The sequence below is a fragment of the Myotis daubentonii genome, chromosome 3 (genome assembly GCF_963259705.1).
Source record: "Myotis daubentonii chromosome 3, mMyoDau2.1, whole genome shotgun sequence".
Lineage (NCBI taxonomy): Eukaryota > Metazoa > Chordata > Mammalia > Chiroptera > Vespertilionidae > Myotis > Myotis daubentonii.
Window position 1 is genome coordinate 31351693 of NC_081842.1, and position 16975 is coordinate 31368667.

The 16975-nt window shown below is 37.6% G+C and overlaps 1 protein-coding gene across 1 annotated transcript in view; it reads left to right on the forward strand.

Annotated features, from left to right (window-relative positions):
- SEC62 (SEC62 homolog, preprotein translocation factor) overlaps positions 1–16975 on the forward strand; it is a 30462-nt gene that overhangs the window by 2606 nt on the left and 10881 nt on the right. Inside the window, exons 2-5 of the mRNA XM_059687000.1 lie at positions 6454–6562; positions 7563–7668; positions 13838–14042; positions 15747–15839. Coding sequence (XP_059542983.1) covers positions 6454–6562; positions 7563–7668; positions 13838–14042; positions 15747–15839 — 513 coding nt within the window. The remainder of the gene's footprint in view (positions 1–6453; positions 6563–7562; positions 7669–13837; positions 14043–15746; positions 15840–16975) is intronic.

The following is a 16975-nucleotide window of genomic DNA, read 5'->3' on the forward strand; positions in this document are numbered from 1 at the left end:
GATTGAGATGCTCAAATGAAAGTGATCTCAATCTGAATCGATGAAACATTTAAAAATAATTGTTACTTAATGCAATTATGTAAATTTTTAAGAACATGCAGTAAGTGCATACAGGTTAACAGAAAATGCCGCTTACTAGAAAGGTTGATTTAGAGTCCCAGTACTGTACCATGAAATTTTAGAGTTCAAAAGAATTTTCAAATAGTAGTGTTTGTTAGGAATCTTCTTGCACAAATGCAGCTCTTATATAAAAGCAGAGTGTTGGCCCCAAAGCCCTATCACCTAAGTACCTCACTACCGTCACCCCTACATCCCATTGTCCTTTAAGGATTCTAAATCAACCTTTCTAGTAAGCGGCATTTTCTGTTAACCTGTATGCACTTACTGCATGTTCTTAAAAATTTACATAATTGCATTAAGTAACAATTATTTTTAAATGTTTCATCAATTTAGATTGAGATCACTTTCATTTGAGAATCTCAATCATTAAACATTTTCCAATATAATGTCGATGAATATTTTTAGGACATCAATCAAAAAATATTACGAGGTATACAACTTACTGCTCTAAACTATTACACTCATTTTACAGATAAACAGGTTCAGTGAGGTTATGTGACTTGACCCAGGATCACCCATCAAGAGAGTAAAACCAGCCGAAACCGGTTTGGCTCAGTGGATAGAGCGTCGGCCTGCGGACTGAAAGGTCCCAGGTTCGATTCCGGTCAAGGGCATGTACCTTGGTTCGGGCACATCCCCAGTGGGAGATGTGCAGGAGGCAGCTGATCGATGTTTCTAACTCTCTCTCTCCCTTCCTCTCTGTAAAAAATCAATAAAATATATTTTTAAAAAAGAGAGAGAGAGAGTAAAACCAGATTTAGCCCAATTCTTTTAATTCTTAGTTGAATATTCTTTCCACCTCACCATTGATAAAATAAGAATAAATTGTTCTGAAATACTTTAATCCTGGAATCTTTATATTAAATTGTATAACCTACTTAACATGACTTGCCCGTGCTAGTGATAGAATTATCCCAATTAATATTCTGCTTATGAAAAATATCTAGTTGAGTTTTGGAAAATTAAATGGCTTACTAATTCTTCGAACTTTTATCACCTGCATCTCAGTTAATTTGGTTGCACCCAACTGTCCCCGGCAATAAAATTCTTCCTTATCTTGGGCCAATAGGCTTAATTTCAGAAAAGAGAAAGTTTAGGACTATACAATCTGACTCCCTGGGGCCTTCTGAAGAAAGAAGAAACCCATGAAGCGGGTCCTAAGTGAGAACTCTCCCCAGAAGTTTAATGGAGGGCTTACAATAGGAGTGAAGCAAAGAGCGTATTACAGAAGGGCACTGTAGAGTTAAGATACAGAGACTTGCCAGACTTTATTAGTAATGTGCAAATGATTTATCTAAGGTCCCCTCCAGCTTTCAGATTTTATTCTGTTAACCGTTTGCATTTTCACCAATATTTTCATAGTACTTGTATGAAGATACAAATTCAGTTTGTGAACTAACCTTTTTCTTTTCTTTTCTTTTTTTTTTTTTTTTTTTTGCTCAATTCAGTTGATTTCTATTGACTAGCAATTTTTTAAATTCTTCTAAATTAAAACTTCTACAAGATTGAATGAGGCCTGAGGCTTACTGACCTGATCTAATATTTTTTTCTCAAAAAGGTTGTCTTAAGTTCTTAAATACTGGCTATATGTATAGAAAAGGTAATTCCTGTCTAATTATAGTATTTGAGTGTTGATGTAGTACAAAGTAAAAATAGTATTTGTTAAATAACTTGAGAGTGTTCTAACCAAACTTTCAGTTTATATAATTTTGGATTGTGAGTTGCAACAGCTAGCATCTTGGTGTTTGAGTGCAAAGATGGTAGTCCAGCCTCAAAACATTGGTTCTTCGCTTCCTCATTCTAAGACATTTGAGCTCATTCATTGAGCTGTATAAAGTTCTTTTCATTTGAGGGTTGATGAGTTGGTTTCTCTTATTAGTGGGTCCTGGTACTCTCAAAAGGCCTTCACTTTTAGTTAGGTTTCTAGAAAAGTTAAGAAATTGTCTGAAGATTTGTTCAGATCAAAAGGGAATAAAAGGGGACATGCTGTAGTCTCTAGTACATAAACAGGAAGAGGGTAAGACTTTTATACTCTCAGACTGGAGTAGGGGAGCAGTGAGAGTGAAGACTCCATGGCAGGATCTTCTGTATTACCAGCTTCGCATGGTCATGTCCCCACAGTCATGTTCCCTTGGCACTCTTATACAGCATTCAGTCTTTCTGGCTTCAAAGCCTTAGCAGATGGCACAAATGCTATACTTTCATTAAAGACAGCCTACAATACGTATAACTTATATGTGGTATAATGAACATTTATTTCATAATTCACAAAGGAAAATAGAAACTTTTTTAGGATTTGAACTTCAAGGAGCAAGGAAGGTGTCAGTTCTGTTAAACCAGTGGTTCTCAACCTTCTGGCCCTTTAAATACAGTTCCTCATGTTGTGACCCCCAACCATAAAAATATTTTCGTTTCTACTTCATAAGTGTAATGTTGCTACTGTTATGAATCATACTATAAATATCTGATATGCAGGATAGTCTTAGGTGACCCCTGTGAAAGGGTCGTTCGACCCCCAAAGGGGTCGCAACCCACAGGTTGAGAACCGCTGTAACCAATATCTTGATAGAATTCACTAGTTACAGTTTCAAGGGAAGATACTGATACTTTAAGTATAAATGGATAAGTAACTGTGTCTAGTTGGGAGAGATTATCCAAACCCATGTTTTCATTGTTGCTTAGTAGTTGGTTGTTGCTTTATTAAGGAGGGGAAAGGAATGAAAATAGATTGCAGCTGACTCTTAAAAAACTTGGATTTTAATTGTGTGGGTCCACTTATACGCAAATCTTTTTCAATAAATATGTTTCCCTGGATTTCACATGTGTGGATTCAACCAGTGGATCCACAGTTTTGACTATATGCATTTATTGATCTGTGCCATTTAATATACAGAACTTGAGCATCCAGGGATTTTGGTATCCGTTGGGTTTTCTGGAACCAATCCCCCATAGATGCCATGGGACAACTGTAAAATTTTGGGGTAGTCAAAAATTATATACGGATTTTCAACTGCATGGGAGTTCTGCTACCCTAACCCTAGCATTGTTCAAGGGTCAACTGTACTTAAATCTGTTTTGCAGTGTGGAAATGATTTTGGTGAACTTTAAGTTAATTGTTAAAATGAGGTTTAAAAATATGAATTCATGTAGTATCAGATTCCCTACTGTATAAAACTAGAATGGACTTTTCAGTTTCTTGTGTATCTTAATACGAGATTTTGCATGTTGATGCCTCCATCAACAATCAGTAGATTAATGCATTTATGCCTGTGCTCAGTAAATGGTTTGAGTGTTAGTAGGAGTGTAGACTTGTCATGCCTAAAGTTGATATGATTGTTTTTCCCCCAGAATCACCTTCCTCCCAAATTTCTGTTACTGGAAAACTGTACTTTCGGTTGATCAAATTAGAGGTCTGACATCTTTGATTCGACCATTTCATCCATCCTTTATCATTGAGTCCTATCTCCTCTACATTTGAAATGTTTCAAATGTCCACATTTCTTCCCATTCCTAGTCCAGTATCACATCGTGTTTTCCTTGAATACTAGCTACTTGAAATTTCTCAAACTGTCAGGAAGAATCTTTAGCCCTGTTCTGCTTACTAACTTACTTACATACTTAGCCTCACAATGCTTCCTAACTTGTTTCTATTTGGAGCCAATTTTATGCTCATTCTTAGCCATAATGTTTATGCTGTCTGTTCAACTTACCCCAAACTTGTTATTTTTTCAAAATCAAGCTCCCTCTTCCAAGAGGTCTTTCATAGAAATTTTCATCCACTTTGATAATCCTACTCCTAGAATATTTTTTTCCTACCACTTATTTTGAAAAATAATAATTGTTGTCCTGGATAGTTGTAACAAAGTATAGGTATCATGCTTTACAGAATTTTGGCATTAAGTGTAGCACCCAAAGATAATATAGAGTAAACACTCAGTAAGTATGTTATTTGAATGATTTTTGTTTATTGAGACTTCTCACCCACAATAATTTTTAATTAAGCATATTCCTGTAACAACTTATTAGTTAATTAGATAAACCTTTATATTTACAACAGATATATCAAATTAGGGGGGAAATGGACATGATTATAAAATAGAATTTTTATAAGCCAATTATAGTATCATTATTTTCAGCTATTTATAATACTACTTTTTTGTATCACAAATATACAGGATATTAATTACTAATCGATGAGATTTCTGGAAGTCCAGTGTATTACACAGGCATAATTAAGTACTATCATTTAACATATGAAACTAATATATGTTAGTATATTTTAGTGTGATTTCAAAAATTGAAGTATAGAATTTCACCGTTTAGCAAGTCAGAAATGTATTTTGTGAGTAGGCTCCAAACCAAATCATTATGAACCTCATAGGTTAGTTAGTGAGCTTGGAGTGTTAGATTTTGAAATATTTTAAAGATTTTATTTTTCTGTGATACATATTTTTATATATAAAGCTAAAAGTTGTGTAGTTATATATGCTGAAACCGGTTTGGCTCAGTGGATAGAGTGTCGGCCTGTGGACTGAAAGTTCCCAGGTTCGATTCCGGTCGAGGGCATATACCTGGGTTGCGGGCACATCCCCAGTAGGAGATGTGCAGGAGGCAGCTGATCGATGTTTCTCTCTATCTCTCTCCCTTCCTCTCTGTAAAAAATCAATAAAATATATTTTTTTAAAAAAACAAAAAAGTTTTGTAGTTATATAAATATTTGGGTTTTAATATAGTCTTTATTTGTATTGAATGGTTTGGGCTTTTAATTTTTATTGACACAAATTATAATCCACAAATGGGGTAGTATCAGAGTGTAAGAATCATACACCGTCAATTGGGCTACTGGAAGTAGAGCTGGGAAATTCAAAGGAAGAAATATGAGTAGTAGCTGCCAGGTGACTCAACCAAAGCACAGGCTTTTACTTCATGTAGCAAATCACTCCTTTCCAGGATAAAATTAAAGCTGAAACCTTGGTTTGTTACTTGTTCCTTAGCATCATCAAACATAGCTGAATTCAGTCTTATCTGTAATATGTGGGAAAACTGACTCAAAAAACAGATGGTTTAGGTAGTTTATTTTTTTCTATTTCATGTTAGAATGTCTTGCCTGAAATGTAGGTATCTTTAGCATTAATTCTTCTCAGCATCCTAGATTCTTAGCAAATAATTCTTTATTATTATTTGGCTCTTTATTCATTTAGAAACAGACTTTCCTGAAATTAGTCACATTTAGATTATATATTGCTAGAAATATTGTTTGTGCGCTTTATGTATTATGCTTAAACTTATAATTAAAGGCAGTACTTTTGTTTCAATAGCTTACAGCAATAAGACAACTTCTAAAAGTTTATATTTATATATACACACACACACATACACACACATACACATACACATACACATACATACATGATACAAACGTAGACTGCCTACAGTTTCTTCAGTATATTGGTGGGGAGAATAAGTACACAGAAGGAATTATCAAAGAAGTCGTTTAGAATATAAGGAAATAAACGGAAGATGGGGAATGATGAACAATGAAGAAAGTAAGAGAAAATTTAGAGGAAGAAATGGAAGAAAGAAAAGAGGGAAGGATTAAAGCAGCCTTTCCAGAACTCTCCATGTATTTCCATGAACAGTTCTTCATATAAGAGTGTAATTTATCTATTGCATTTTTATTTTTGCTTTACCCCTAAAAGGGAAAAAAAGAAGTAAGACAAGGTGAGAAAGGAGTCCCAAACAGTATCTGGGATTTGGAATCACAAGAGGAAAGGGAAGAGAGTACAAATCTTCAGCATTTCAGACCTCAGATAATTCTTATGGCTACCACACTGGGGCAGCTATCTTTGGTTAATCTGAGAACTGCTCCTAAGGTCTTTTGTCCATTGTTCAGAGTACATGGCTTTGGTTGTTATTTAATATTTATTTATGGCACCTGTTTCTACTTATTTTGACATTTGGACACTCTCTGTTAGCAACCGCTTAACCTTTTGAATTATTGCTTTGTGGCTTATAAAAAGAGACCAGGCAAGAGTGAAGGTGAACTGGTACAATGTAGTTACCATACTGGAAATACAACTCAAAATAAATGCCTATAGCTGAGGCCAAGAGGCAGTCAGGTTTTGGCTCTATCAACTTATATTTGAAAGACATGTAATTTTAAAAATTCTCCATCCTGTCTTGTCTAGATTACCACATCTACTCCAGAGAAAGTTTGATAGAAAGTCCTATGTTCCACTTAAAAAGATTTGCAGAACATATTTGTAAATTATTCTTTAGTACGTGAATTTCTCAAGTTAATGATTGCATTAAATTAATATTCTTACTTTGCAGGAAGTTGGTGAGCCATCTAAAGAAGAGAAGGCTGTAGCCAAATATCTTCGATTCAACTGTCCAACAAAGTCTACCAATATGATGGGCCATCGGGTTGACTATTTTATTGGTAGGATTATATCAGTGTATATGTTAGTGTATATACCTTATGAAGATACCTACATTTGGGATATGTAGACGTTTTAAAAGTGTTTTCCAAGTGTGATGAGGGGAGCTGGGTGATGACAATTGATTGTCCTTTTCTTTCCTTTTATGATTGAAACTATAATAATAAGAAGATGAAAGGAAGTACTTTGTAATAACATTTCTTGGAAATTTTTTAAATAGAATTTGTTTTCAGTATTAATACTACCTTTTGTTCAGATAGTACATGTACTTAAAGATAATCCGTTTGTAAAACTCTGGAGTAGAATTCAGTGTGAAGCAAATCCTGTTGGCACCACCTTAGGAGCTTTGGATCTTCACATAATCCAACACCCTATTGTAAGCTAATGTTATCTGTAACATAGTCCCATAGCTTATAAACAGTATTGAGTTTGCCTCTGATCCATTAAGATTGAATTGCCATTATAGAAAAGAAATTTACTTGCCTTTCTTTAATATAATGATTAATTTTTATATTCATTAAGAGTTTAGAAAAATTGATGTGCTATTTGCTTCAGAACTAATATATTTAGCTGCTTCTAGAAGTAGCTTGTTCAGAACTTATTCCTCAGTGGGTTACAGTTAAAAGCATAATGACAGAATTTGTTACTGGAGGAGAGGAAGATTTTTGGTTTCTTTAGCCTTCATTTAATTGTAATTATTCGATGATTGATATTTATTTTGAATTCTTTGTTTAGAATATTTTCCCATTAATTTATCTTGCCTTAGTTAATGTTTTAAAATATAATTTATTTCCCAGCATTACTTTAAAAAGATGCTTACTGATATGCTTCACAAATTGAGGTTTTGAGGAACTATTTATCATGATCATGTCAGACTTAAATTTTCTATTGAATTTGGTTTTATTTTCTGATGCCATTATGTTGAAATTTGCCTTAGAAAATATTTAGGTAGACATAAATTTCTATGTATACTAAATGTAAAATAATAAATTTCTTCTTTAGCTTCAAAAGCAGTGGATTGCCTTTTGGATTCAAAGTGGGCAAAGGCCAAGAAAGGAGAGGAAGCTTTATTTACAACAAGGGAGTCTGTGGTTGACTACTGCAACAGGTAGTATTTATTTCTTAGTGAAGGATAACTAAATAGTAACTTAGTAATATTCTCCATAGTTCTGAAGCTTCTTACCCATTTTCATCATTAAACGTAATGATATTAAAACATAGCTCAAACATAGCTTTTACATGCAAACTGGATTTCTTCAGTACCTCTGGAAGTACATTTATTTAGTTATACTATCATATTTTTATGATTTTTATTTGTGTTCTATTAACATTTGTACATTTGCCAGGCTGACTAAACCAAAGAGGTCAGCAATAAAAATCATACAACAGTGCCTACAGTGAACAAAAAAGTCTTTCTTTTCTAGAGCAAATGGTTGGGGAGTCTTTTCTAAAGTTTTGGCAGGGATTCCTAATAGACCTGTTGTTCCTGGGGATTTTGTTTGCTTGTTTGTTCTTTTAGTGCCAACACACTGACCTATTAGCCAGTACCCTTCCATATTTTGTTTAGTGATTGCTGATTTACTCCTTATAAAATCAAGGCAGCTGTAACATCTATATTCTTGACTCCAAAATGAAGAATAGACAGTTCAGTAATCTACACTAATAAAAGAGAAAGATGCAAATTGACCATACCTTCGCAACATCCACCAGCCAATCAGGCGTGTGTATGCAAATTAACCCAACAAAGATGGCGGGTTAATTTGCATGCACAGGTGCTGAGCGGCTGGGGGCAGGGCAGGACAACAACGCAGGCGGTCCTTATTGCTCCAGCCATTCCAGGCCTCTGGGCAGCGTGGGAAGGCGGAAAGGCAGCTCTGGCCAGCCAGAGCGAAAGCGGTGCTGGCAGCCAGGGAAGTAAGGCCCATTCTTGCACAAATCTTTGTGCATCAGGCCTCTAGTGTATTCATGTTTTTCATAATAAGTACTCCTTTGGGAAAAACTTTTGATGGTGAGTGGTATATAAAAATCAGTTTCCTCTTGGAAATAAGTACGCTGTTTTTTTGTGTTTGTTTTTTTTTTTTTTTTCATTTTTTCCCTTTGGTTTAAATAGGTCAGCATATTTATTAAGATATTGATGAACCAAGTTTTTTTGTTTTTTATGACACTATAGTTTATAGTAGGTGGGAATTTGACATTTTAGATTATTTTATATGTATGGTAGGGAGGTACACATAGCAATTTACTAGTATATTGTCTAAAGACATTTAAAGTATCAGCCACATGAGGCTCCTCTGAAAAACCATTACTTCACAGCCTTGTTTCTAAAGCTGTAAAGTTAAGGAATTATTTAAAATTTCTAAAATTGCCCTATCCGGTTTGGCTCAGTGGATAGAGCATTGGACTGTGGACTGAAGGGTCCCAGGTTCCAATTCCAGTCAAGGACACATGCCTGGGTTGTGGGCTCGATCCCAGTAGGAGGTGTGAAGGAGGCAGCCAATCAGTGATTCTCTCTCATCATTGATGTTTCTATCTCTCCCTCTCTCTTCCTCTCTGAAATCAATAAAAACGTTTAAAAAAATTTTTTCTTAAAATTTGTAGTTGTTAAAAACTAGAGTCACTAATGGACCTTTCAGAAGCAATACAATTTTCATTGTTGGAGCAGGGATGAGCTAACAGTGATATAGTTGGTATTTTTCTTTACAGCCACTTGTATGTTTAGCACTCCAAAGTACAAATTTCCCCGCCTTGCCTCAAAATAGATTTTTTTATATGTGATATAAAAACTAAGCAATGTAATAAACACAAAAACAGAGAATGCTATGTAAATTATCCAAAGTCACTCAGCTAACTAAAGTATCAGCCAGAATTCTAAATGAAACAGTCTTACTCCATAGCCTGTGCTATATATATATTTCAGAGATGAAGAGAGAAGGAGAGAGATAGAAACATCAATGATGAGAGAGAATCATTGATCGGTTGCCCCCTCACGCCCCTGCCATTGAAGATTGAGCCTGCAATCCTGGCATGTGCCCTGACCTGGAATTGAACTGTGACCTCCTGGTTCATAGGTCAACGTTCAACCACTGAACCACACCGGTCTGGCCATAGTCCATGCTCTTAACCACTGCATGCTATACTGTCTTCTCCAACAAAATGATGATGCGTTTAATGAAGTAAAAATTAAGATGAAGGAATTCACCTGTCAATGCAGGTATCCTCTGCTTTTGAAAGTTCGCAAAAGACCTACATTATTTTTTAAATATATTTTTATTGATTTCGGAGAGGAAGGGAGAGGGAGAGAGAGATAGAAACATCCATGATGAGAGAGAATCGATTGGCTGCCTCCTTCACACCCCCTACTGGGGATTGAGCCCACAACCCGGGCATGTGCCCTGGACCGGAATTGAACCTGGGACCCTTCAGTCCAAAGGCCGATGCTCTATCCACTGAGCCAAACCGGCTAGGGCAAGACCTGCATTATTACAGTAACAGCTTTATTTGTAAAAGCAAAAATCCTCTTCAGATTTCTTTAGGTTAACAAAAATAGGTACTAAAGTCAAGCAACATAAAGCAAATTTTGAAAAGCAAGAGATACCCTTATTTTCCTCCCTTTCAGCTTACAAAAGGTTTCCTAGGAACTCTCTTTCAAATAGCAGTGAAAATAGAACTATTTGAATATTAAATCTATAAGCCCAAATTTCTGAGGAGAGCAGCCAGCATTAAGCGACATCTGTTAGCTTTTTAGGAGTGTTGATACCTTGTTATATGAAAAGCCCAAAAGACCTGAGTACAGAAAATGCCCTAGAGCTGTGGTCGGCAAACTGTGGCTCACGAGCCACATGCGGCTCTTTGGCCCCTTGACTGTGGCTCTTCCACAAAATACCACGTGCGGATGCACACGCACAGTGCAATTGAAACTTCTTGGCCCATGCGCAGACATCAGTATTTTGTAGAAGAGCCACAGTCAAGGGGCCAAAGAGCCGCATGTGGCTCACAAGCCACAGTTTGCCGACCATTGCCCTAGAGATACACTCATTTTTCATTGTGTATGTTATTCCCATTCATGTCAGGTTGTTTTTCCTTTCTGCACTAAAATGGGGACACATAACTACTTAAATTCTTCAAAGCCACTTCTAATACAACCATGGAGGCCTCCTGATGGCCAGCCCTCATGGATTCCTGCTTGGCTATAGACAAAAGTACAAAAGGACACTTTCCCACTCTTATTTTCTGAAGCTGCTAAGTGGGCTTAGGGGAGTCTGAAGACAAACAGAACAAGAAAGTGTAGGATAATACACAAAACAAACTTATCTAAGATGTCCTAGTGCAGTGGTTCTTTGTGTCCTGTTTCAAGCACGAACTCTTCAGCCTTTAATCTAGCACCATCCTAACTCTCCCAAATGACTGCATCACCAACGCTCAGTCCAATAATCTCCTTCCAACTCCTGTTCATATGCCACACTCATTCTCTCTTCTAGTCTTTACTTAATCATAACCTGCCACTTTTCCCAAATGGTTCTCCCTCTCTCCTGTCTGCTTTTCAATATAAATATCTCTCAAGTCCCATCTCCACCATGTGATATTCCTCAGGTCCTCCAACCCACATTAATCTTTGTATCTAAAGTTCGACAGTATTTATAAAGGTGCTATCATATAGTTTAGCCCTTAACTATTTTAGAATTGTTGCACGTGTCAGTTTTTTTTAACTTCTTGGCAGCTAAATCTGAAGGCAATTGTAGGACTGTTTTATACGTTATTGTTACTCGATAGCACAATGTGGGCATTAATGAAACCTCACCATTGTCACATAAGTGAAAGTCCTGAACACATACCTGGCATCTATAAATGTTTGTTAAACCTAAAAAAAAATTTAAAAAATTAAGAGGTGAGGAAAGCAATTTAATAACTTGCTGCCTTTCACCAATTTATTTATTCAACAAATATCTATTATATGCCAGGCCCCGGAAATACAAAGATGACCGTGACTTGGTTCCTGCCTCCAAAGCACCTAATCTAGTCTGTTAAAGAAGATTCATGACTACTACAGTGCAGTGTGTTCCGTAAGGAAGACAGAGATGGGGAAACTTCAAGAATGGCTTCACAGGAAAAATGTGCTTTTTCAAATTTTGAAACATAGATAGCTGATTACCCAGCAAACGATAGGAGAAAGGACATTTGATCCTGGCAAAGGGCACAGAACAGGGAAGTATGGGGAAGTAAGATAGGGAAATATGAATAGTTATGTGAAAGCGTCAGAGAGCTTTGTATAAGTGATTTGTACTATATGACGTACTTAAAGCTTAACTAATGGAGGCCCTGATATTATTACAATAGTAAATGTCATCTCACTTTTGAGGCATAAAGTGAGTTGAAGTAGAAGTTCTCTGGAAACCTATCAAAGAATAAGTCAATGAGTCTACTTATTACTAGTATTACTTATTACAGAATGGAATGATGTTAAAATTAGTGATTCATGAGACCAAATGTGTTTGTATATGTGTATTCCATAACTATTAAAGAAATTCAAGATTTTGTTATGGCAGTAATGGCTAACATATATGTTGGGCACCATGCTTCTCATTTAGTCCTAGAAACCCCTATGAAATAGCTACCACATTTTGAAAAAACATTTTTATGTGTTTTTTTTTATTGATTTTAGAGAGAGGAAAAGAGAGGGAGAAATAGAAACATCAGTGATGAGCGAGAATCGTTGATCGATCGGCTGCCTCCTGCATGCCCCTACTGGGAATTGAGTCTGCAACCCAGGCATGTGCCCTGACCAGGAATCACATGTGACCTCCTGGTTGATGGGTTGATGCTCAACCACTGAGCCACACCAGCAGGGCTGAATATGAACTTTTCAACAATTTGATTGGTTTACAGTCTATTTTCCTTCTATGGGGTGGGGCAACTGTGCAGGAATGGTGACAGAGCTGATTTTTCTACTGGCTCTGTGCACTTCTGTGTCTACTCACTAAGGGAAAGATTTTTTCCTCTTAAAATTCTGTTTGATTTTTTAAATTATTTATTACTTTATTAAGAACAAATTTTTCCACTTAAAATGATATAGAAGAAAATCCAAATTAGTTATATAAAACACATTACCATTTGAGAATGTGTACTTAAGTATCTGTGTGTATATATATGTACTCTTCATATATGGAAATCCATAATATGAACTGTAATATGAAATGCTGGTTTGTAACTAATATACAATGAATAGGATGTGTTTTTGTTTTCATGTTAAGTGGTAAATAATGTTCCTGATAGAAAATCTGGAAATCACATAAGTACAGAAGTAAATAAAATTAGAATATTTTCATTATAAATTTTTATAAGAAATTCTGAAGTAGAGTAAAATTTTGAAATCCCCCTTCATATTCAAATACCTGCCACTACTCTTAAATCTCACTTTCTACCCATAAGTAGTTAATTATTAAGGGACTCATTTCAATTTTTTTTTGGTTTACATACATATGCATATGGGTAGTAGATATTAATGGTGGAGTCTTTGGGGGTATTTCAGACAGTTGCACAATTACTTGCTATATAGATCTTTTGAACAAGTGGAAGGCCAGGTGAGGGTACCTAGAAGTTAGCTTTGTGGAGATGTCCATGGGGTGTACTAATGGGGCAGCAGAAAGAAGCCCAGCCAGGCAGGTAAAAACCGGTGCTTGGAGGGCAGAGCATAATACCAGAAATAAGTGATCATTTGGCAGGAGAGGGGCATCCAGTTAACAGGTGGTATGATGTGCTTGAGCAGGCCCCTGAAGGTGGGTAATGACCATTAACGGGCACAGGTGGTGGCAGTGAGTTGTGTTTTGGTGATTGTACTTGATCAGGCAGAAATGAAGACACAAATCAGAAACTCTGAAACTGGATTTGAAAAGATGGCTTTGAGGTGACAAATGTAAGGATTTTTCAGTGGGATTATAAGGTTAGAAATTTGAGACAACATTAAATAAAACAGAGTCATGGTTACTCTTAATGAATGTAGAAAAAATTTCATAAGGATAATTCCAAATCTATACAATCTCATATCTAAATTATGTAGTTTAAAAAATGAAAATTAGATTGATACCTTTTATATACCCAGATTGGCTATGTAGTGTTTTTTTGTTATTAGAGGTGGGATTGATTTTTATTTTCCATGGCTTACTAATTATAATTTCTCTGTGAGTTGCCAATGTATGTCTTCCCTTGCTCATTTTATTCAGGTCTTGATATTTTTGCTTTTCAGTCTGTATCTTATAATTGTCATACCTTTTTTTCTAAAGGCTTTTAAAGAAACAGTTTTTTCACCGAGCACTAAAAGTAATGAAAATGAAGTATGATAAAGACATTAAAAAGGAAAAAGAAAAAGGAAAAGCTGAAAGTGGAAAAGAAGAAGATAAAAAGAGCAAGAAAGAAAATCTAAAGGATGAAAAAACCAAAAAGGAAAAAGAGAAAAAAAAAGATGGTGAAAAGGAAGAATCCAAAAAGGTGATTTCAATTAAGATTAAGTAAAAATCAAAAGTCATTATGTGCACAGGATTACTGGCATATGAGCAATCGTGAAATGCTATGTAACAACCATCCTATTATAATAAAAGGGTAATATGCAAATTGACCCTAACAGCAGAACAACTGGGAATGACTGGTCACTATGACACACACTGACCACCAGGGGGCAGATGCTCAATGCAGGAGCTGCCCCCTGTGGTGGTCAGTGCGTTCCCACAGGGGGAGCTCTGCTCAGCCACAAGCCAGGCTGACGGCTGCCAGTACAGCGGTAGTGCTGGGATCCTCTCCCGCCTCAGCAGCACTAGGGATGTCTGACTGCAGCTTAGGCCTGCTCCCCGCTGGCAAGTGGACATCTCCCAAGGGCTCCTGGGCTGCCAGAGGGATGTCTGACTGCCAGCTTAGGCCCGATCCCCTGGGGAGCGGGCCTAAGCCAGCAGGTGGACATCCCCCGAGGGGTCCCAGACTACAAGAGGGCACAGGCCAGGCTGAGTGACACCACCCGCCCCCCCCCCCCCAGTGCACAAATTTTTGTGCACCGGGCCTCTAGTCCTATATAATAAAAGGCTAATATGCAAATCGACTGAATGGTGGAACCACTGGTTGCTATGACATGCACTAACCACTAGGGGGGCAGACTCTCAGTGCAGGAGCTGCCCCCTGGTGGTCAGTGCACTCCCATAGGGTTAGCACTGCTCAGCCAGAAGCCCTGAGCTGGGTTGATGGCTGGCAAGCACAGTGGCAGTGGCAGGAGCCTCTCCCACCTCCGCAGCAGCACTAAGGATGTCCGACTACTGGCTTAGGCCTGCTCCTGGGGAGTGGGTCTAAGCCAGGGGTGGGCAAACTTTTTGACTCGAGGGCCACAATGGGTTCTTAAACTGGACCGGAGGGCCAGAACAAAAGCATGGATGGAGTGTTTGTGTGAACTAATATAAATTCAAAGTAAACATCATTACATAAAAGGGTACGGTCTTTCTTTTTTTTAGTTTTATTCATTTCAAACGGGCCGGATCCGGCCCACAGGCCGTAGTTTGCCCACGGCTGGTCTAAACTGTCAGTCGGACATCTCCCGAGGGCTCCCAAACTGTGAGAGGGTGCAGGCCAGACTGAGGGACCTCCTCCCCTCCCCTAGTGCACGAATTTTGTGCACCGGGCCTCTAGTATATATATATATATATAAAAGCCTAAGCGACTGTTAGACCGAACAATTGGTCGACCAGTCACTATGATGCGCACTGACCACCAGGGGGCAGATATGTTCAATGCAGGAGCTGCCCCCTGGTAGTCAGTGCACTCCCATAGCCAACCTCCCACAGCCCCTTCCCCCAGTCAGCCTCCCTCCCCACCACGATGGCACTGATCAGAGGGCCAGCCAGCCAATGTCCCACGGTCCCTCCCCCCAGCCGGCCAGCCCCTCGACCAGCTGACCAACCTCCTGGGGTCCCTTCCCCTGGCTGGCCCCCCATAGGCCTTGATTGCTGGCCAGGCCAAGGGACCTCCACCTGTGCCCGAATTCGTGCACTGGGCATCTAGTTTAAGATAAGCATGTTCGGGTTTTTATAAATACCATGGTTGAGAATTTTTATCTCTATCTCAAAGATTAAAATTTTGTTACTATATGAATGTCATTGTGCTTTTTGCTTGTTTGTAAGTGCTTTTTCTTCTATTTAACTTTTGTTTTAATAGGAGGAAGCTCCAGGAACTCCCAAAAAGAAGGAAACTAAGAAAAAATTCAAGCTTGAGCCACATGATGATCAAGTTTTTCTGGATGGAAATGAGGTGAGAGTATCTAGCTGATAGGTAGAAATCCAGTTTTCCATAGGAATATTTAGAATTATCTTTAATGCTTTCGCTAAGAAAACAATTTAGATAAATCTAACGAGGTAGATATAAAATTTACTCTTTTTAAAAATAAATTATTTCTCTGGCCCTGGCCAGTGTGGCTCAGTGTGTTAGAGCATCATCCTGTATACTAAAGGCTGGCGGGTTTAATCACCAGTCAGGGCACGTACAGGACGCAACCTATGGATGTTTTTCTCTCTCTCCCTCTTTCTTTCCGTCCCCCGCTTCTCTAAAGTCAATAAAAAACATATTTTGAAAATCAATAATTTATCTGAATTAAGACATGAAATTTATGAAAAATCAGAATTAGGTTCAGCTGTGTATGAGTGATAGGAAACTTGAAATAACAGTTACTTAAAACAAAATAAATGCTTATTTCTCTGTCATCAAGGAAATCTGAAGGGTAAGCACTACAGGTAATGACAGCTCCATGGTAGGTCTGAACTCTCCCTTCTATGTGAAGAATAATTCCCTCATGGTCCCAGATGACTGCCAGCCTTGTATCTGCATCCAAAGGAGGGAAGGAGAAAGAGGGACCTGCCTCCCCTTTAAGGACACCTCCCAGAAAGCTGGCAGTTTCCTTTCTTGGATTCCATTATCCAAAACCTAGTCACATGGTCATGCCTACCTGCAGTAAAATCTTAGAAATATGCTTTTTGTACTGGGCAGTCGTTTGCCCAGCCAAAAATGCAGGATTTCCATTGCTATCAAAGGAAAAAGAGCAGAATGGTTAATTTAGTCATTAAACCATTACAGAAGTATTAGTTATATACTGGCCATTAAATTGTTGTGAATTTCAAGATCTATTCTTCCTATACCTAATACAAAAATAGTATATGTAAAGTAGAAGTAGTGATTTCTGGGAGCTATGAGTTTGAAATCCTAGGAAAGCTTTTCAGAAAATATGTGTCCTAGGCTCATTTTGGACACAGTTGCATGAGAATCTCATGTGTGTATGTGTGTGTGTCTTGTTCTGTAACGTGTCCCAGGGTGATTCTGATGTGAACCCATGCTTAAGAGCCACATAATTGAAGACCACACATCAAGCATTGGCCAAAATATTATGCCAAAAC